Genomic DNA, 21,936 nt, shown 5'->3' on the forward strand with positions numbered 1-21,936 from the left:
ACTCTGGATGAGCTTAAGGCCGCTATTGAAGCATCCTGGGCCTCCATAAAACCTCAGCAGTGCCACAGGCTGATTGCTTCAGTCATTTCTGAACATAATTATTTGAAGGTTGACTTTTTTTGTATTAAAAACACATTTCTTTTATTGGTCGGATGAAATATGCTAATTTTTTTAGATAGGAATTTTGGGTTTTCATGAGCTGTATGCCAAAATCATCAATATTAAAACAATAAAAGGCTTGAACTACTTCAGTTGTGTGTAATGAATCTAAAATATATGAAAGTCTAATGTTTATCAGTACATTACAGAAAATAATGAACTTTATCACAATATGCTATTTCTTTTTTAGAAGGACCTGTGTGTGTGTGTGTGTATGTGTATGTATGTATGTATGTATGTATGTATGTATGTATGTATGTGTATATATATATATATATATATATATATATATATTTTTTTTTTTTTTTTTTTTTTTTTCTTCTAGCAATAGTCATGTGTGAGGGCTTGTTTTTTGCGGGATGACTTGGCGTTTTTATTGGTACCATTTTGTTAATTTAATATCACATTTTTTGGGGAGGGAGGTGACCGAAAAATAACTGTTCTGCAATCGTTTATTTTTATGGCGCTCACCTAATGAAGTAGATCATGTGATACTTTTATAGAGCAGGTCATTATGGATGCTAAAGCTCCAAATATGTTGATTCTTAAAATTGTTTTCAGTAGTTTTTATTAGTAAATGTCTTGCGGGGAGTTTTTTTTTAGCTAAATTTTTAAAAAATAATTATACAACACTTTCATTTTTTATTTTGCGTCTGCTTGTACAATGCATTACAAAACATACTGTATTGTAATACATTGTAACTGTCAGTTTTACACTAACAGTTTGTCTATGAGACACTGCCTGTGGCTAGGCCTTATAGGCTTCCATAGCTGGTAGGCCTAAAGGCCATTGTAAAGACTCAGGCTGCCATAGCATCCAACAGCATCCCACAATTGCATCACAGGGATCCGATAGAGTGAAAGAAGGTTCCGATGCCAGCAGTTACAACAGGGGCCTGACTGTCAGTAACAACTAGGCTGCTGCCCTGATCAGGCATGCACAGCTCATATGCCCACCTGATGGCTGTGTTATACATTACGGAGCAATGAAGGAACTCCTTGCTCGCTGTGCCATATATCTACAGATTAAACAAAGACAGGTTACATGACAGTGCGTGAAGCAACAAATGGCATGAGCCCCTCTAGCGGAAAGCTAGTTTAGGAGAAACTAGGAAAACCTATGATCGGACACTGAGACTAATTAGCTATAATAATAAAATTTTTATTGAGATACATGGTTAAAAAACATATAGTAAGAGATGACAAACATTTTAATATCAAAAGTGGGAGCTATGGGTAAAAGGTATGACCTAAAAAAGAGCCTGGGAAGAGAATATAAAGATGGATCTATTGGGTAAGCAAGTAAAGTGCATAAGCAAACCCCATATAAACAGCACAGGTGCCCCCAGAGGAAGGTTTCCACCAAAACACGCGTTGGGGTGTGCAGTCTTCCTGTGGAGATATTATTCTGACGGTATGTGATCACTTACATTTATATTGAGTCCACAATTAGTACTATCTGCAAGTCATTCAGTAGGGCAGAGACGCGATTTTTGCTGTTTATATGGGGTTTGCTTATGCACTTTACTCATATGGCACTTTTGCACTTTATTGATCAGATGCTTACCCAATAGATCCATCTTTATATTCTCCTCTAGGTCATACCTTTTACCCATATCTCCCAGGGTTGTACCGCACTTTTGATATCCAAATGTTTGTCATCTCTTACTATATGTTTTTTAACCATGTAGCTCAATAAAATTGATATTATAGCTAATTAGTCTCCGTGTCCGATTATAGGTTTTCCCATATATGTACAGAGCATCACAATTGTTGAGAAAACAGTGTGAGTGGCACTGCTATCTTTCCCCTTGATTCCAGTTAAATGTCACTATTAATGCACGGGGTGTACTGGTGTGCTACCTGATGGTGCTCTGCCCTTCAGTAATGTCATACCAGAAAATGAAAAGAAAATATTCAGGTGGCACTCACCGATCAGTGCAACAGGCTTTTTTAATCCTCAAATGGATCGCTGGGTACATCAAAAGCTGAATACATGAGCAATTGTAATTGATTACATCAGTAGCTGAATGGGAAACGACAGGGATGGTTATTCCCAGGGGCTGACTGGCAACTTTTGGCCCAGGGGGCAAGTAACACCCAGAGGCCCACTAAGCCCCCCTCCTGCTTTCCCATTTCCCCTGCCTCCTCCTGACCCCCCCCCCCCCCCCCTTGCCACTTTCGTCAGCCATGTAAATTCCAACACAGGAAAACAAAATAAACTAGGAATGCTCCGATATATCGGTCGCCGAAACATATCAGCCGAAAATGGAATTTTTGGTATAATGCCGAAAGTGTCATTTTCTGGCTGATACAGTGTTGCATCCGTGTATTTTCTCCTCCCCACTGGGCGCTGCTCTGTGTCCCCCCGCCATGACACTTGATGACTTTTGCAGGAGAAACTGTATATTGTGGGGCACAGTGTAGGCTATATGTGTATAACAAACATATTTCATATGAAAACTTACAATTACTTGGCTTGACCCTTGGGGATCTCAGACACCTCCACACTTTGGCCAGGGGTTCGGCGGAGCTGATGTGTTTTATCCTAATGAGAAAAATTTCATAATAAGGATTTGGAGAAGAGGCAGAGGGATAGCAGAGCAGAGAGAGGCTGGTGCTGCTACTAGAGGGCTCAGACCATGGGGGAGTAATAAAGCCCACCATAATGCCCCCCCCCCCCAGTAGAAATAATTCTCCTTATAATAGTGCAAAAAATACCCCCTTGTAATGTCCCCAATTGAGCTAATGTCCCCATAGTGCCCCCTATAATGTGCCAGTAGCCAATAGCCCCCTATAATGTGCCAGTAGCTATAGGCCCCCCTATAATGTGCCAGTAGCCATAGGCCCAGCACTATAATGTGCCAGTAGCCAGATAGTGCCCCCCTATAATGTGCCAGTAGCCATAGGCCCCCTATAATGTGCCAGTAGCCATAGGCCCCCCTATAATGGGCCAGTAGCCATAGCCCACCATATAATGTGCCAGTAGCCAGATAGTGCCCCCCTATAATCTGCCAGTAGCCATAGGCCCCCCTATAATCTGCCAGTAGCCATAGCCCCCCTATAATCTGCCAGTAGCCATAGCTCCCCCTATAATCTGCCAGTAGCCATAGGTCCCCCATAATGTGCCAGAAGCCATAGCCCCCCCATATAATGTGCAAGTAGCCATAGCCCCCCTATAATGTGCCAGTAGCCATAGGCCCCCCTATAATCTGCCAGTAGCCATAGCCCCCCTATAATCTGCCAGTAGCCATAGCCCCCCTATAATCTGCCAGTAGCCATAGCCCCCCCCTATAATCTGCCAGTAGCCATAGCTCCCCCTATAATCTGCCAGTAGCCATAGGTCCCCCATAATGTGCCAGTAGCCATAGGTCCCCCATAATGTGCCAGTAGCCATAGGCCCCCCTATAATCTGCCAGTAGCCATAGCCCCCCCTATAATCTGCCAGTAGCCATAGCCCCCCCTATAATCTGCCAGTAGCCATAGCCCCCCCTATAATCTGCCAGTAGCCATAGGTCCCCCATAATGTGCCAGTAGCCATAGGTCCCCCATAATGTGCCAGTAGCCATAGGCCTCCCTATAATCTGCCAGTAGCCATAGGCCCCCCACTAATGTGCCAGTAGCCAGATAGGGGCCCCCCTATAATGTGCCAGGAGTAGCCAGATTATGAGGGGGGTGGGAGGCAGGGGGGCACAATCTGGCTACTCCTGGCACATTATAGGGCCCCCCCCCCTATCTGGCTACTGGGCTGGCACTTTATGAGGGGGGTGGGGGGCAGGGGGCACAAAGTGCCAGCCCAGTAGCCAGATAGGGGGGGGGGGCCCTATAATGTGCCAGGAGTAGCCAGATTATGAGGGGGGTGGGGGCAGGGGGGAACAATCTGGCTACTCCTGGCACATTATAGGGCCCCCCCCCTATCTGGCTACTGGGCTGGCACTTTGTGCCCCCTGCCCCCCACCCCCCTCATAAAGTGCCAGCCCAGTAGCCAGATTAGGGGGGCCCCCCTATAATGTGCCAGGAGTAGCCACTAGCCAGATTATGAGGGGGTGGGGGGCAGGGGGGCACAAAGTGCCAGCCCAGTAGTCAGATAGGGGGGCCCCCTATAATGTGCCAGGAGTAGCCACTAGCCAGATTGTGCCCCTGTGCCCCCCTGCCCCCCACCCCCTCATAAAGTGCCAGCCCAGTAGTAGCCAGATTAGGGGGGGGGGGGCTATAATGTGCCAGGAGTAGCCACTAGCCAGATTGTGCCCCCCTGCCCCCCACCCCCCTCATAAAGTGCCAGCCCAGTAGCCAGATTAGGGGGGGCCCTATAATGTGCCAGGAGTAGCCACTAGCCAGATTGTGCCCCTGTGCCCTCCTGCCCCCCAGCCCCCTCATAAAGTGCCAGCCCAGTAGTAGCCAGATAGGGACAGAAATAAAGAAAAAAAATGAAAAAATGTCAGTCAGACTTATACTTACCTCCCTGTTTCTCTGGAATACTCCGGTCCCGCCTCCAGCCAGCACAGATGCAATCACTTTATGGCAGCGCAGCGGCTCAGTTAGGCCGCAGGACCGGCGCAGGTGGCGCGATGACGTCATCGCGCCGATGACGTCATCGCGCCGCCTGCGCCGGTCCGGCGGCCTGTCTGATAGGCTGCCGGCAACACGCCTCCCCTGCTCCCCGTCTCCCTGGCATAAAGTAGCTGTTTATTCCGGCCGGGACAGCAAGCCAGGGAGGCCCAGTCCGCCCCTGGTTATTCCCTAGTATCTTTCTCCTTGTATACCCTCCAAATGCCACTAACTCACCTTGGCGGTCCCTAGTGTTTTATATACATACACTATCTGAGTACCCATACGATATTGTATCTTTTTATCAACTTTGGCACCATACTTACCCAGTTTAATCATCTGTAGATGAAGGGGCCTGGTCGGCTCTTGTCTATTTTTTGAGCAGAATAAAAGTAAAGTTTTAGAGGTCAAAACATTTTTTTTGTTCCCTAAGCTTCTAGTTTTTGATATTTCTTGACCTTTGTCATCCAGCATAGACTCACTATTTTTGAATTGATATAATTTTATACCTCCATACACCTCACATTGAGGCCTCATGCACACGACCGTTGTTTGGGTACGCATCCGAGCCGCCGTCTTGGCGGCTCGGATGCGGACCCATTCATTTCAATGGAGCCGCAAAAGATGCGGACAGCACTCTGTGTGCTGTCTGCATCCGTTGCTCCGTTCCGCGGCCCCGCCAAAAAAATATAACATGTCTTATTCTTGTCTGCGATTTGCGGACAAGAATAGGCATTTATATTGCCAGCGCCCGTTCCGTTCCGCAAATTGCGGAAGGCAACACTGACGCCTTCCACTTTTTGCGGATCCGCGGTTTACGGACTGCAAAAAACGGCACGGTCGTGTGCATGAGGCCTAATTATAAGAAACTCCATCATGTACCCAACACATCAACCATACGGTAATACGGTACATCCATTAATAATACCACTTAGGGGGAGGCCACATGCAGCGACATTGGAACAGCCAAGAACTGCTCCAGATTATATTTGTTGTGAGTGTCTGAATAATTGTACAGTGTTAGGGCCTATTCACACGTTCGTGGTGTATTCCGGATCTGCAATACACCCGGCCGGCACCACACATAGAAGTGCCTATTCTTTTCCGCAATTGCAGAAAAAAATAGGACATGTTCTATTTTTTTGCGGAGCCGCGGCCCAGAAGTTCGGGGCCACGCTCCCGAAATGCGGATGTGGAGAGCACATAGTGTGCTCTCCGCATCTCTTCCGGCACTATGGAGAATGAATGGGGCTGACCCGTTACTGATATTGTGGAACGGATGGGGACCCATTTGCGGACGTGTGAATGGACCCTTATACAGCGGCTCGATTCTGCTGTTTCACCCACAAAACAGAGTGTCCATTAAATGCTTGTGTGGGATTGTGAATCAAATCTTTAATGGACACACTAACCCTAAATCAGAGCTGTATTGCATTTAGTTGCTTCCTGTTTTACATAAACAGACTGTTGTCTTTATAAAGATTGAGAACACGGACATCGTAAAATAACCATCACATTCACAAATGGCAAATCAGTAATAGTAAAATGGCTGATTGCATACTGATTACATAAGCATATTTCTAAAACAACATTATCCTTTTATCTTTCATTGAATCCCCTTGAGTTGTTATCATAATGTTTTGTCTACAATCTACTCACAGAAATTTTCCATCTGGCTGTGCTCCAGAGTATAATTTTCGCTCAGCTTCTTCTCTGCTGGTGTTCCCATGGTACCATGCCATTTTTTCATGAGCAGTTGTAGCAATGAGTTTCTCTACCTGCGGAGCTTGGCTAATGATCGCTTGTTCCAAAGCATCTCCCTGTATTATCAATTGAGATTATATATAAAAAATATGAAGAAACTAATGGTGGTGCATTTAAATAGTAGCCTAACATCCAGAATATATATGACCCATGCTGATCGCTGAGAATCGTGGATGTCAGACAAGTGCTAATAATACCCTGAAGGCCTGTCTAATGATACTGTATGAGCATACCAGTAATATACGTTTAATGGTGGTAGTATAATAATGAATGCACGCAATGGCAACATTGAACATAAGTTAAATGGGTTGTCCCATCTGGGATATGTATGGCAGATCCATAAGAAATGCCATAAATGTCCCATTGGTGTGGGTTCCACCTACTGTATCTCAAGAATGGGGATGTTGTCAAGCCCAGCCAGGAATAATGAAGTGGCTGTACATGTGCAGTGCTCTCCATACACTTCAATAGTAATTCCAAAATATATATGTATTGAAGGCTGCTTGCAGCCTGTATTTGTGGGAGGGGCGCGCTTACCTCATTTAAACCCCCTCCCACAAGCAGTAAGGGCGCCCGGCTTCTTGCCCTCCCTCCCTTCCCCTTCTTAAATACCTTCCTCTTGGGTGGCCCACTTATTCAGGCCTTACCTCGTCACTGGCATCGGGCACACTCCAGCCAGTCGGGTAGGGACGGGGACGGTCCATAGGCATGCCTATCCTGGCCCAAGCAGCTCCTCCCACAAATATATATATATATATATATATATATATATATATACACACACTATTTTTGGAAGTGATGTTGCAGTGACCCCCTGAGGAGCTGGTTTAGAAGATAGGAGTGGTAGTGATGAAGTGTTGTCATGCTGTACTCCCTCAGGCCGTTGCTCCCTAGGGATCGGTGCAATGGAAATATAGCACGGAAGAAGGAGGCCAGAGTTAAATGTAGCAAAGTCTTTTAACTAAGGCTACTTTTACACTTGTGCTAGCCTTTTCTGGCAGGCTGTTCCGGCAGGGGAACAGCATGCCGGATCCATGCTAGGGCAAGTCCACCATGCTGGTGAAAGTCTCAGTGTCCGATTATACGGAGGTCTGGCCGCAGCAGGGCAAACATGCTGAGAGACGGCCAGACAAAAATCGCAGAGTGCTGTAGTTTTATTCCGGCCACCACTCGGCATGGTTGACATAAAGCCCGCACCCATTATAGTAAATGGGGCTGGAGCGGACTTCAGTCAGCACAGTGGACTTGCGGTAGCATGGATACGGCAGGCTGCCTGCCGACGGAACAGCCTGCCGGAAAAGGATACCGCAAGTGTGAAAGTATCTCTGGTGCAACAAAGAACTTGAAATACATACAGTAGCTTCAGGCTTTTGGTGGCGTTCTCCTCTGGCACCAGCAAGGATATGGAGGCAGGTTGGTTGGTGGCTCCAATTCTGTACTTAAGCGATACTAGCCTAGTCGTTATTTGGCGATAGGTGGCTGGTGTCTTCTGTATGTATTACATGACAGCAGGGACCAGTGTTGTGTTTTTGTCAAGACGTGATTGTTTTGTCGTGTAATACATACAGGAGTCAGAATGTGTCGCATCAACTGTATTTACTTGAATAGGAGACTAGAAAAACTGACAAAACTAATACTAAATCAAACCCCCCCCCCCCACACTAATATTACAAAGTCAATACATTTTTCTGATACATAACTAATTCAACCAGCCCACTCTTACCAATAGAGGAGGAATAGGGAGGTTAACCCTGTTCCTGCTAACCTTTGCCATTTCTTCCTTGCTGGTAGCAACTGCCAGGAAACAAATAATAATACATAACAATACAATTTGTAGTACTTCCAGGTCTGGCATACATGCCCACTTCTGGCTGGGCACAATAGGGCCCCATTCTTGATTAGGTCCCAAAGGTGAGACATACACCAATGAGATGAGATTGCTCTTTTATGAACTGCCCCTTTAATGAACTCCAAGTGCAGGAGTTTTCATTGTCTGAGTAACCTAAATACAATTATAATGGAATAGAATTCTGAATATTATACAACATAAAATAAAGCAAAAAATGTATGTCAGATCCATATAAAGAAGTGGAGAACATTTCTGATTTGCTCTTCGTTTTCAACTACCAGCAATTTCTGTATCATACAGTGTAACTCAGTGAACTCCATGACGTAAGGGGTTGGCCACTTTCTGGCTACTGTTAACCAATGTGTATGTGCGATGATGATATGGCACTTACTAATTTAGCCTTTGTTTATATTCTGTGCAGTTTGCTATGTACAGTGCTGCCCATAATTATTCACACCCCTGGCAAATTTTGACTTAAAGTTACTTTTATTCAACCAGCAAGTAATTTTTTGACTGGAAAGGACATAGGTGTCTCCCAAAAGATAATAAGACGATGTACAAGAGGCATTATTGTGGGAAAAAAAAACTTTTCTCAGCTTTTATTTACATTTGAACAAAAAGTGTCCAGTCCAAAATTACTCATACCCTTCTCAATAATCAATAGAAAAGCCTTTATTGGCTATTACAGCAATCAAATTCTTCCTATAATTGCAGACCAGCTTTTTGCATGTCTCCACAGGTATTTTTGCCCATTCATCTTTAGCAATGAGCTCCAAATCTTTCAGGTTGGAGGGTCTTCTTGCCATCACCCTGATCTTTAGCTCCCTCCACATATTCTCAATTGGATTCAAGTCTGGACTCTGGCTGGGCCTCTCCAAAACGTTAATGTTGTTGTCTGCTAACCATTTCTTCACCACTTTTGCTGTGTGTTTTGGGTCATTGTCATGCTGAAATGTCCACTGGTGTCCAAGGCCAAGCAGACTGCCTAATGTTGTCGTTATGAATCCTCATGTATTGCTCTTTTTTCATTGTGCCGTTTACTGTGATTAGGTTCCCTGGTCCATTGGCTGAAAAACACCCCCAAAGCATTAGGTTCCCACCACCATGTTCGACAGTGGGGATGGCGTTCTTTGGGTTGAAGGCTTCTCCTTTTTTACGCCAAATGAAGGAAACCTCATTGCGACCAAACAATTCAATTTTTGTTTCATCTGACCATAACACAGAAGACCAGAAGTCATCTTCTTTATCCAGATGAGCTTTTGCAAAGGCCAAGCGAGCTTTTGTGTGCCTTATTACTTGCTGGTTGAATAAAAGTAACCAAGTCAAAATTTGCCAGGGGTATGAATAATTATGGGCAGCACTGTATAACATAAGACATGCCCCCTTGTTAGTCAGATCTTCTATGCTGTCCGCAAAGATGGTTGCTGATGGAGGTTCATGTGACCAGACCATTCGGACACAAGAAGTCTGCACTGAACTTGAAACAATGCGAGTACAGGTGGCATATGCAGTGTATTTTAATAGAGGTGACGTCACATGGAGGTGATTTATTTGACTGGTCACATGATCCTCCATCAGCAGCCATCTTATGGTCAGGACCTCCATGTGGACAGCACAAGAGACTTGACAAACAAAGGGGTTTACCTTATGAATTATAGAAAATTACACAGCATTTAAACAAAGGCTAAAAAGTGGCCAATATTTTGCACCTTGGCCACCTGAGCTCTGCTTAACCCAGCACTGACAGTCTTTCAAACTTGCAGAGTTGTGTGTTCTTTTTACCTCATTGAGCCAATATTGCATGTGAGTGAGCAATATAAATCATACTCACAAATTGTTGGTGCAAAACCTTTTGTTTCTTTTATTCCTTTAATTCATTCCAGTATAAAATGATACATCATGAGTGATGCTGAGACAGACATCATTCAGACCTCCTGCCCTCCACATGACGTTTTGAGAAAACACAAACACATGAGTAAGGGTGCGTTTTCTCCCTGTGACGAACCAGCAGGTGTGAACCCACTGTGCCACCTGTCCCACCTCCTCTAAGGGTGTTGTCTAAGTGTACCCCTCAATACTTCACAGTACCCCTGATGGTGGGGATAGACTTTCCCAAGGGGTACACCAGGTTGCTACCTCTAGAGGGGGACCAGGTGTCATGGAACCATGAACCAGACGTACAACAGAGATAGGTGGAATAAGAAGGCTTTATTGAAAATCAAGCCGTAGCTAAAGTCCAAACGGATGGCTAAACCGAAGCAGGGTCTTGCGTAGACGGAGGTCAGGAACCAGGAGGGTAGTCAGACGTAGCCAGGATCAGGAACCAACGGGGTAGTCAGACGAAGCCAGGATCGGGAACCAACGGGGTAGTCAGACGAGGCCAGGATCAGGAACCAGAAGCAGCAGCAGTCTTTGAAGCATGTGCACACAGGAGGACCAAGCAAGGAACTGAAGCCACAGACCTTCTATATATATGAGCTAGGCATCCAGCTCCTCCCAGTGGGAAGGAGGAGCCGCAGGGTGGGAGGCTACAAGAAACCCAGAAACCAAGATGGCCGCCAGCACATGTCAAACGAAGGAGAACAGTGAGAAGGTAAGACCATGACAGTACCTCCCCCTCAAGGGCCCCTCCTCCGCGGAGTAAGGAACGGTTTCAGAGGGAAGCGTGCGTGGAAGGCTCGGAGCAACGCAGGAGCATGGACATCTGTGGAGGGAACCCAGGAACGCTCCTCTGGACCATAACCACGCCAATGGACCAAAAACTGCAACCGACCGCGGACCAGGCGTGAGTCCAGGATATTGCTCACCTCATATTCCTCACGATTGCCCACTTGGACCGAACGAGGCCGAGGAACCGAGGAAGTGAAACGATTACACACCAATGGCTTCAACAGGGAGACATGAAACACGTTGGAGATCCGCATGCCAGGAGGAAGCGCAAGGGCATAGGCTACCGGGTTTACCCTGTGAAGCACTCGGAAGGGACCAACAAAGCGAGGCGCCAGCTTGGGAGTGGGCACTCGAAGGTTGAGGTTGCGGGTGGACAACCATACACGGTCTCCGACCTGGTAGGAAGGAGCGGGCGCTCGTCTGCGATTAGCCTGGAGTCTCTGGCGTTGCGCAGAGACCTCAAGGGACCTCTGGATCTGTACCCAAGAAGTACGTAGGACGGAAAGGTGATCCTCCACAGCCGGAGTATCCTGGGCAGAGAATACCTCCGGTAACACGGCAGGTTGGAACCCATAATTGGCCATGAAGGGAGACGTCCCAGAGGAAGAGTTCACCGCCGTGTTCCTGGCAAACTCAGCCCAAGGCAGGAGGTCAACCCAATTGTCTTGGTGATCGGAGACATAGCAACGAAGGAATTGCTCCAAGGCCTGATTGGATCGTTCTGCGGCCCCATTGGACTGAGGGTGGTAGGCCGAGGAGAAAGAGAGATGAATCCCCAACTGGGAGCAAAAGGCGCGCCAGAACCTGGACACAAACTGACTCCCCCGATCCGACACAATCTCCTTGGGCAAACCGTGCAACCGGAAGACCTCCCTGGCAAAAATCGAGGCCAACTCTTGTGCAGAGGGTAACTTCTTGAGAGGAACACAGTGGCACATTTTGGAAAACCGATCCACAATCATGAGAATGACCGTATGGCCTCGGGATGCAGGAAGGTCCACAATGAAATCCATCCCCAGGTGTGACCATGGACGCTCCCCGGTGGCTATGGGTTGCAAAAGGCCCAACGGAAGGTGCCGAGGGGACTTACTCTGGGCACAAACGGAGCATGCCGCTACATATGCGGCGATGTCGGAACGTAGAGAAGGCCACCAGAACAGACGTGAAACCGCCCAGGACAGCTGATTCTTTCCAGGGTGCCCCGCGGCCTTGGAGTTATGGTAGGTTCGCAACAACCGAGTGCGCAACTCCTCAGGCACAAAACATCTGCCGTTGAGTCTCCCAGAGGGAGCACCAGATTGAGCCGCCAAAATCTGCTCACCCAGAGGAGAGGTCAGGCTGGTGCGAATAGCAGCCAGGATCTGATTCGGGGGTATGACCGTAGTCGGAATCGACTCCTCCCCGGACAGCTCGGAGTACTGCCGTGATAAGGCATCCGCTCTGATGTTCTTGGAGCCGGGTAGGTAGGAGACCACGTAATTAAAACGTGACAAGAACAGAGCCCATCTGGCCTGACGTGGTGTCAATCTCTTGGCCTCAGAGAGGTAGGTCAGATTCTTGTGGTCCGTCAGGATGAGAACCGGAACCACCGAGCCCTCGAGCAAGTGCCTCCATTCTTTAAGGGCCTGCACGATGGCCAATAACTCCCTGTCACCAATCTGATAGTTGCACTCCGCGGAAGACAGTTTCCGGGAGTAAAACCCACAAGGAAGCAGAGGACCCTCTGGTGTTCTACGCTGAGACAGGAGGGCGCCTACTCCCGTCTCAGACGCGTCCACCTCGAGGACAAAAGGCAACCCAGGGTTGGGATGCGACAGAATCGGAGCCGACACAAAGGCGGACTTTAGAGCCTCAAAAGCTCGGATGGCCTCGAGCGGCCAGACCTGAGGATTACTGCCCTTCCTGGTCAGATCCGTGAGAGGCTTGGCTAGCATGGAAAAGTCCCTGATGAACTTCCGATAATAATTGGCGAAGCCCAAAAAGCGCTGCAGGGCACGAAGCCCACTGGGCTGGGGCCACTGTAAGACAGCCGAAACCTTCTCAGGATCCATGGAGAACCCCTCAGCGGAAATGATGTAACCTAAGAAGGTTACCTGGGATCGGTGAAATTCGCATTTCTCAAGCTTACCGAACAGCTTGTTCTCTCGTAAGCGTTGCAACACTCGTCTGACATCCAGAATGTGGGCCTCCATGGATGCAGAATATACCAAGATGTCATCCAAATAGACCACCACACACTGCTGCAACAGGTCACGGAAAACATCGTTGATGAATTCCTGGAAGACTGCGGGCGCATTGCACAACCCAAAGGGCATAACCAAGGATTCATAATGACCGGTCCTGGTGTTAAACGCGGTCTTCCACTCATCGCCCGCCTTGATCCTTACCAGGTTATATGCCGCCCTCAGGTCGAGTTTGGTAAAGACCGTGGCCCCTTTGAGGCGATCAAACAGCTCGGAAATCAAGGGTATCGGGTAAGCGTTCTTGATCGTGATGCGATTGAGACCCCTGTAGTCGATGCAAGGCCTCAACTCACCGCCCTTCTTTTTCACAAAGAAAAATCCAGCCCCTGCCGGGGACGAGGATTTGCGAATGTGTCCGCGTGAAAGCGCCTCCCTCACGTACTCCTCCATGGCCTCATTCTCCGCTACCGACAGTGGATAGACTTTGCCACGAGGAGGAACGGCACCAGATTGTAACTCTATGGCACAATCGTATGGGCGGTGCGGAGGTAGGGCAACCGCACGCACCTTATCGAATACATCCCGGTACTCCTCGTATTCAGGAGGCAACAGAGAGTCCGAGGAAGTACACAGCAACTTGACAGGCCCATGGATGCAACTAGCCCCACACTGCGGTGACCACGAGAGGATCTCGGCCGATCTCCAATCGAAAGTCGGATTATGCTTCTGGAGCCAGGGGTACCCCAAGACCACCGAGTAGTGTGGAGACGAAATAACCTGGAGACAGACCGACTCTCTGTGAACGGCACCAATGGCCATCCCCACTGGAAGGGTCTCCTGAGTCACGTGTGGCGGCAGAAGGGGTCTGCCGTCTATCGCCTCAAGAGCCAGTGGGGAACCTCGAGGCTGCAGAGGAATGGAATTGGCGGCGGCGAACACACTATCAATGAACAAGCCACCAGCACCAGAGTCCACCAACGCCTGGGTCGTCACCGAGCCCCCGACCCAGGAGAGGACAACAGTAATCAGTGGTTTGTCAACACGGGAAACCGGGGACGAGGAGACTCCACCCAAGATCTGCCCCCGACAGGATCTCAGGTGCGAGCGTTTCCCGGACGGTTCGGGCATGCCAACCGAAAATGCCCACCGAGACCACAGTACATGCATCGGCCCTCGCGTCTCCGGAGTACCCTCTCCCCCTCGGACAGGCGAGCAACCCCCAGCTGCATGGGTTGACCCCCAGACCAGTCATCCCCAGGAGGCGTGGGAGGAGAGGGAGGCACGGGTGGGACAGCAAACGTAGGCGCCAATCTGTTAGAAGGCCTCCGCAGGCTCTCCTTAAAGGAAGGTCTCTCCCTGAGTCTGGTGTCAATCAAAATCAGGAAAGAAATAAGGGACTCGAGCTCCACTGGTAGGTCCTTGGCTGCAATCTCATCCTTCAAGGCATCCGAGAGACCATGAGAGAAAGCAGCGACCAGAGCCTCATTATTCCAGCCCACCTCTGCTGCCAGGGTACGAAACTCAATGGCGTATTCAGCTACGGATCGTGAACCCTGTCTGATGGACATAAGGAGCTTCGCAGCAGAGGCAGCACGAGCCGGCACATCGAATACCTTCCGAAGAGAAGCAACAAAACCGGAAAACTCGGCAACCACCGGATTGTTGTTCTCCCATAAAGGCCTGGCCCAGGCCAAGGCCTTGTCCGAGAGCAGCGAGATCAAGAAGCCCACCTTTGATCTCTCAGTAGGAAAGGCATGTGGCAGCAACTCGAAATAAATGGCCACCTGGTTAAGGAAACCTCGGCACTGAGTTGGCTCTCCCCCAAAGCGCTGTGGAAGGGGGGCAGAACCGGTCATACCCCGAAACACCGCAGGTGCAGCAACAGGTGTCGGGGTAGACTCTGGCGCAACAACCGGAGCGGCAGTAGGAGCGGGCCCAGGAGCGACAACCGACCCATCGGCAACGGAAGCTAAATGAGCCGTGCGTTCAAGTAGGTTTGTAACGCCACAGCGAACCGACCCAACAGGTGATCCTGCTGATCAAGTCTGGCAACCAGCGTAGGTAGCGAGGATGGCCCTGTACCGTCAGAATTCATGGCTTGGTCCTAATGTCATGGAACCATGAACCAGACGTACAACAGAGATAGGTGGAATAAGAAGGCTTTATTGAAAATCAAGCCGTAGCTAAAGTCCAAACGGATGGCTAAACCGAAGCAGGGTCTTGCGTAGACGGAGGTCAGGAACCAGGAGGGTAGTCAGACGTAGCCAGGATCAGGAACCAACGGGGTAGTCAGATGAAGCCAGGATCGGGAACCAACGGGGTAGTCAGACGAGGCCAGGATCAGGAACCAGAAGCAGCAGCAGTCTTTGAAGCATGTGCACACAGGAGGACCAAGCAAGGAACTGAAGCCACAGACCTTCTATATATATGAGCTAGGCATCCAGCTCCTCCCAGTGGGAAGGAGGAGCCGCAGGGTGGGAGGCTACAAGAAACCCAGAAACCAAGATGGCCGCCAGCACATGTCAAACGAAGGAGAACAGTGAGAAGGTAAGACCATGACACCAGGAGGTACCTGAGTAGGTACCAGAAGTACAAGCGTAGTCAAGCAGTCGGGGTAATTAACAGGAGCAACGGCGCTGGACCGAAGGATGAGGCAGAAGCGTAGTCAGACAGGAAAAAGGTCAGGGCAGGCAGCACAAGAACAGGTCAGGCAATCTGGGTCGGCAGCAGGAGAGTCAAGGCAAGCAGACAAGGATCAGACGAGTAGCAGAATCCAGGAACAAGGTAATAGTCAGGAGCACACGTGAGTAACAGGAGCTTGGCAAACACAAGAACTTTAACACTGAGGCATCTGGGAATGGGGCTGAGCCACTTTAGTACCTGCAGGAGAGCCTGGTGTGGTCAGTGAGGTCACATGACCCAACCCATGCAGCCCAGGGAGTGATGCGCGCCACCCCTAGGGCAGTGTAACAAAAAAACAGCAGGAAGAATGCTGTGGCCAGGGCTGAGTGGAACCTGTGGAGCAGAATTTTCAGCACCACAGCACGTACAGCGACAGAGCCCAGGACTGCAGCAATGGATAGAAGGATCTTCACCCAGCACGGCGCCCAGGACCACGGCGGTAAGTGGGGGAACAGCGGTGTGCAGCAGCCACTGTTACAAATATCATATGGAGAGGAGGTGTGAAAGATGTATGTCTCAATGTCCCTCATGCTGTACAATTTTATACTGGAATAAATATAAAAAAAATAAAAGAAACAAAAGGTAAGTACTTGTAAGTATGATTTCTATTGCTCAATCACATACAATATTGGCAAAATGAGGCAAAAATAACACACAAGACAAAAAGTGGCCAACCTCTTTAATGAAGACTAATCAGAACATCTATTGTCAGAGTTCTAATAAAAGATCAACGCAATGGTGTGAATTTTTATGAATGCTTTTTATGAATACTTTCACACTAGCGTTGTTCCTTTCCGATATTGAAATCTAGTAAAGGGTCTTAATACCGGGAAAAAATGCATCAGTTTTGTCCCAATACATTCTGAATGGAAAGCAATCCATTCAGTATGCATCAAGATGTCTTCCGTTCTGTCTCTTCTACGGTATTTGACTGGACAAAATATCGCAGCATGCCAAAATCCCGGCACACTACCGCACTTGAAATGTATTAATGCCGGAACCAGTACCAAGTGTTCTGGAAATTGGCGCATCGCCGGATCCAGTTTTCCGGTCTGCGCATGTGCAGTTCTTTCTAGCGTTGAAAAAATGAAATATAAGATGCATCTTGTAAAAAAGATATCCGTTTGCATACGGATTTCCGGATCCGGCAGGCAGTTTCGGCAACGGAACTGCCTGTCGGATTATTCTAACGCTAGTGTGAAAGTACCCTTAGTAGCAGAGGAAGACTGAAACTTCATTACCAGTAATGATTTTAGTGGATTTTAAAAAGCTTTCACTAGATTAATACAGTAGGTTAGAATTGTAAATATCCCTTTACATGGGATGACATAGCAGGCGATTGTTGAGAAGGAAGCATTCCTTCCCAGTAACTGTCTGCTCGTCAGCGGAGGAGACCACCTCATTTACATACAGCGATCCCTTCCACAGATGTGGAGGGGAGTGATCGTTAATGCCATCGCCCGGCTCTTCCCCATACTGACTAGTATTTGCCAGTTTCAGATGCTGTTTACACAAAACAATCTACTACCGGCAAACGATAATTTTTGTGACCCCATGAATGATCTTTAACCCAATAAAAGAGTGTTTCACTGGTTCATCAGGTAATCGGCTGCACATTTACACCACCAGATAATCGCCAACAAGCGTTCCTGAACGCTTGTTAGTGATTATCTGTGGATATTCGTCCAGAGTAAAGGGCTCCTAAATCACATAAACAACTTATCAAAATGTGAAGTCATTCCCCAAGGCCCCTTTAAATTGCCCAAGCATTGGGCAGATCGTTGCTAACAAGTAGGGATGAGCAAATCGACTTCAGATGAAACGTTTCAATACTGTAGAGAGCTCCATACAGTGTTAAATTGTATTGGCTCTGATGAGCCTAAGTTATTACTTTGTGAAGTCTTGCAAGACTTCACATAATAACTTCAGAAATTGATTTATATTGTAAAAAAAACATTTCCAGAACTCTATTTTGAATGTTTCATCAGAAGTTGATTGGCTCATCCCAACTAACGGCTGGTGTAAAGGTGCTGCTGATTACCGGATTAATGAGCTAAATAAGATTAAGATTGTTTGTGCAGACACCTACATCATTTCCTGGCAGTAGATCAGGCCATCTAAACAACAATGATTCTGCATGGAGATGAGCAATGGCATTAGCAATCACTCCTCCCCATACTGTGGAGGAGATTGCTACATGTAAATGCAGCAGTCTCCTTCACTGATGGACAGGTAGTTGCAGAGAAGGAACACTTCCTTCCTAACAATCGTCTGCTAATTGGTAAAGGAGCCATTAGCAAAATCTAGATTATATTAACTAAGTAAGGCGTCTTTCACACAAGCGTGTCCAGATAAGGTCTGAATGCGTTGCGGCAAGTAGGTACCCAATTGCAGTCAGTTTTGACTGCGATTGCGTTCCGTTGTTCAGTTTTTATCGCGCGGGTGCAATGCGTTTGCACGAGCGTGATGAAAAACTGAATGTGGTACCCAGACCCAAACTTCTTCACAGAGGTTCAGGTTTGGATTCAAGGTTGTGTAGATGTAATTATTTCCCCTTATAACATGGTTATAAGGGAAAATAATAGCATTCTGAATACAGAATGCATAGTACAATAGGGCTGGAGGGGTTATAAAATAATAATTTAACTCCCCTTAATACACTTGTTCGCACAGCCGGCATCTCTTCTGTCTTCTTTGAGGAATAGGACCTTTGATGACGTCACTGCGCTCATCACATGATCTTTTACCATGGTGATAGATCATGTGACGGACCGTGTGATAAGTGTAGTGACGTCATCAAAGGTCCTATTCCTCAAAGAAGAAGACAGAAGAGATGCCGCGTGCGTGAACAAGTGATTAAGGTGAGTTAAATTATTATTTTTTTTAACCCCTCCAGCCCTATTGTACTATGCATTCTGTATTCAGAATGCTATTATTTTCTCATATAACCATTTTATAAGGGAAAATAATAAAGATCGGGTCCTCATCCCGATGGTCTCCTAGCAACAGTGCGTGAAAATCGCACTGCATCCGGACTTGCTTGCGGATGCTTCCGTTTCTCACGCAGCCCCATTCACTTCTATGGGGCCTGCATTGCGTTAGAAACGCAGAATATAGAACATGCTGCGATTTTTATGCAACGCACAAGTGATGCGTGAAAATCACTGCTCGTGTGCACAGCCCTATAGAAATGAATGGGTCCGGATTCAGTGCGGGTGCAATGCGTTCACGTGATGCATTGCACCAGCGCGGAATACTCGCTCATGTGAAAGAGGCCTAAAAGAAAAAGTATTTAATTTCTGTATGTAGCTAAAGTCCCCTTTTAATGGGCCAATTTATGCATGCTCTTCAGTGAAGGAGACCACTGCACTTACATGCAGTGATCTTCTCCACAGTATAGGGAGGAGTGATTGCTAATGTAATGGGCTCGTCCTATAGAATCATTGGCAGCAGAATGCTGTTTAGATGGCACAATCTGCAGCCAGCAAACTATGATTTAGGTGTCCACACAAACTATCCTATTACCTGATGCACAAACATTTCACTTTATCATCGGGTAATCGGCGACATGTTTGCACAGGCAGAATTTCGCTAATGAATGTCCATACGTAACAATTATTGCTCTTTAATAATAATCTGCCCGAACAGTCTCTTTTGTTGGAATAGAACCTAGAGACACATTTAGTTTGCATATCTGGAGCTTCCTGGTAATGTGAACATTGTCTTATAGTATTTGAGGTCCATGGTGTTCTTATGAGATACACTCACCTCTAGTTTCCATGTCTGCCTGACATATTCTCTCATCATATTATCTCTGATATGATCAAATACTCCAGGCTGGCATTCCACTCCATTTGGCCGATTGCAGGGTCGACGAAGAACACAACATAACCCATCTTCATCTTTAGAGTAATACTCACAAAGTTCTGCTGGGCCACAGTGAGGTTTTCCTCCATATATAGCATACGTGCCATTTAGTTGCCTCTCTACAGGGTAGTGGTAAAACTGAAGGTTGAATACCACCGAGAGAACATAACCACCAAGAGTTCGCAGGCACTGCCTTAGTAAGAAAAGGCCATCCATCATTCCTGCCAACTTGAGAAACTCTTCAGCATCAGCTCGAGAAATGCTGCCATAATAGAAAGGCAAGTGACCAGCAGCATCTGGCATATTTACACGTTTAAAAGGACCCTGTAAAAGTTATTTTAAAACATTGTTTATTTAAGATGTTCCTTTAATATATAAGAAAAGCAACAATAACAGTAATTTGAAACAGAATACATGACTTTATCAATTAAGCAATTCACAAATTAAGATCCTCTCCTCAGAGTATAGGGAGGAGCTATCGCTAATGCCATTTCTCATACCCATACTGAATCATTGTTTGCCTGCAGCAGATTGTGATTGCACACCAAGAACTTCCGCCGGCAAGCAATGATTTTTAAGCGTGTTGAAAGATTGTGATTGCTCGATAAACTAGCATTTGTTCATTTATCGGGTAATCATATTACACTGCCAGATCATTGTTACCATCATTACCACAAACACTCATTAGCGATGATCTGGCAGTCTAATACACCTTTTGGGATGGAGGGCCCAGGCATGAACTTTATACTGGTAAAATACCTGTATTACTGAAGTTAATATGCTGATTTGCTGTATATTAGTGCCTCTCTATAGTATAGTATATACAGTGTGTGCCAGGATAGGCTGTTCCTTTAGATACAAGATGAGAGTCTGTAAGGGTGTTATAACCTATGAGTATTAGTTAGCTTTTGATTTGAGCACCCCACAGTAGGATTCACTGACAGATTCATGCAGTTCAACAAGAACATGTTTACTCAGAACTGATGCAACTAGCATGGAGGTTACCGCCTCAATCACAGAGGGTACAGGTTTAATAGTTACAACAAAATGGTATACTCCTCAACATTGCAACAACAAGCAGGAAATGTTGTGGAATTATGAAAATCACAAGACATGTTAGTGATATGTAAATGATAAAAACAAAACAAAATATTCAAAGCATCTCAATTAATTCAGTACATACCTTTGGCATACTATCAATGAGCAATGGGTCTGAGGAATGTTTAGCCACGCTGATTGCACTTGGGCATGCAAACCATAAAGATCAGCTGCTGGCAGCTCCCTTTGCAATTGCTGACCAGTGATATCCCAGATATGCTTAATGGGAGACAAGTCTTTAGACATTGCAGTCCATTGTAGCATGTTTAGACCACTCAGGCTGCTCACAGTAGCACAAACAACATCTGGCCTGTGGTTGGCCTGTGGGAAAAAAACTCCTGGGAAACTTTGGAGAAATAACTGTACCACTGATTCCAGAACCAAATCAAAGTATCCCAAGCTGTCAGGGCATCTTAAATGAAGAGTAGAGGAGTCCAGCTACCGTACATTATGCCACCCTACACCATAATCCTGGGAGTAGGACCTGTGTGAAGGCCTCTTCATGGTGTTGCCGAGGTGGTCTCCAGACCAATCTCTGGCTATCATTGTCAAGTGTGGGACTCACCGCTGAAGAGGATAGAACTCAATTCCAGCCTCTAGCAGCACACCAACCATCTAGCACCAAGATATACCTTGAAAGTGGTGGTGTGAGGTTCATGGTACACCTGTAGATGGGTGTATGGCTCGAAGTCCAAAGTTGTACACACATGTTCTAATGGTTTGTTTAGACACTATTTGCCACCCTGGGCTTGGGATGTGATGCTTAATGTAACTTGCAGTACAAAATGGATCACTACATCATATTCTTCTAATCAGATGATCCATCTGTACAGAGGTTCGCTTCTGTGCACCTCTTGCTGTCTTTCCATTTCATTGTTGTTCTCCCAACCACCTGGACATGCAACGTTGAATAATGCTGACATCTCAGCTGAGGCACGTAGTAATTTACCAGCTGATATACCAAGGTCCCTCAGTTCAAGAATCTCAGTGATAACTGGCATGTCGATGAACAGAAGGCATCTCAAAATCTTACCACATGACTTGGTCCAATTTTTGAGGTTTAATGTGTGTAAAAAACTTTGCTTTCATCTGGCATGTATGCCCCTCCCACATGCC

General features: G+C 46.9%; 1 protein-coding gene across 4 annotated transcripts in view; it reads right to left on the reverse strand.

Moving 5' to 3' along the window:
- Positions 1 to 21,936, reverse strand: part of LOC122946439 (tyrosine-protein kinase ZAP-70) — a 735,844-nt gene that overhangs the window by 511,807 nt on the left and 202,101 nt on the right. For all 4 annotated transcript variants that reach the window (XM_044306106.1, XM_044306080.1, XM_044306087.1 and 1 more), the window contains 2 exons: positions 19,624 to 20,046; positions 6,367 to 6,527 (listed from right to left, as the gene is read on the reverse strand). In XM_044306106.1, coding sequence (XP_044162041.1) covers positions 6,367 to 6,527; positions 19,624 to 20,025 — 563 coding nt within the window. In that variant the 5' untranslated portion in view covers positions 20,026 to 20,046. The remainder of the gene's footprint in view (positions 1 to 6,366; positions 6,528 to 19,623; positions 20,047 to 21,936) is intronic.

The sequence above is a fragment of the Bufo gargarizans genome, chromosome 1 (assembly GCF_014858855.1).
Source record: "Bufo gargarizans isolate SCDJY-AF-19 chromosome 1, ASM1485885v1, whole genome shotgun sequence".
NCBI classification, from domain to species: domain Eukaryota; kingdom Metazoa; phylum Chordata; class Amphibia; order Anura; family Bufonidae; genus Bufo; species Bufo gargarizans.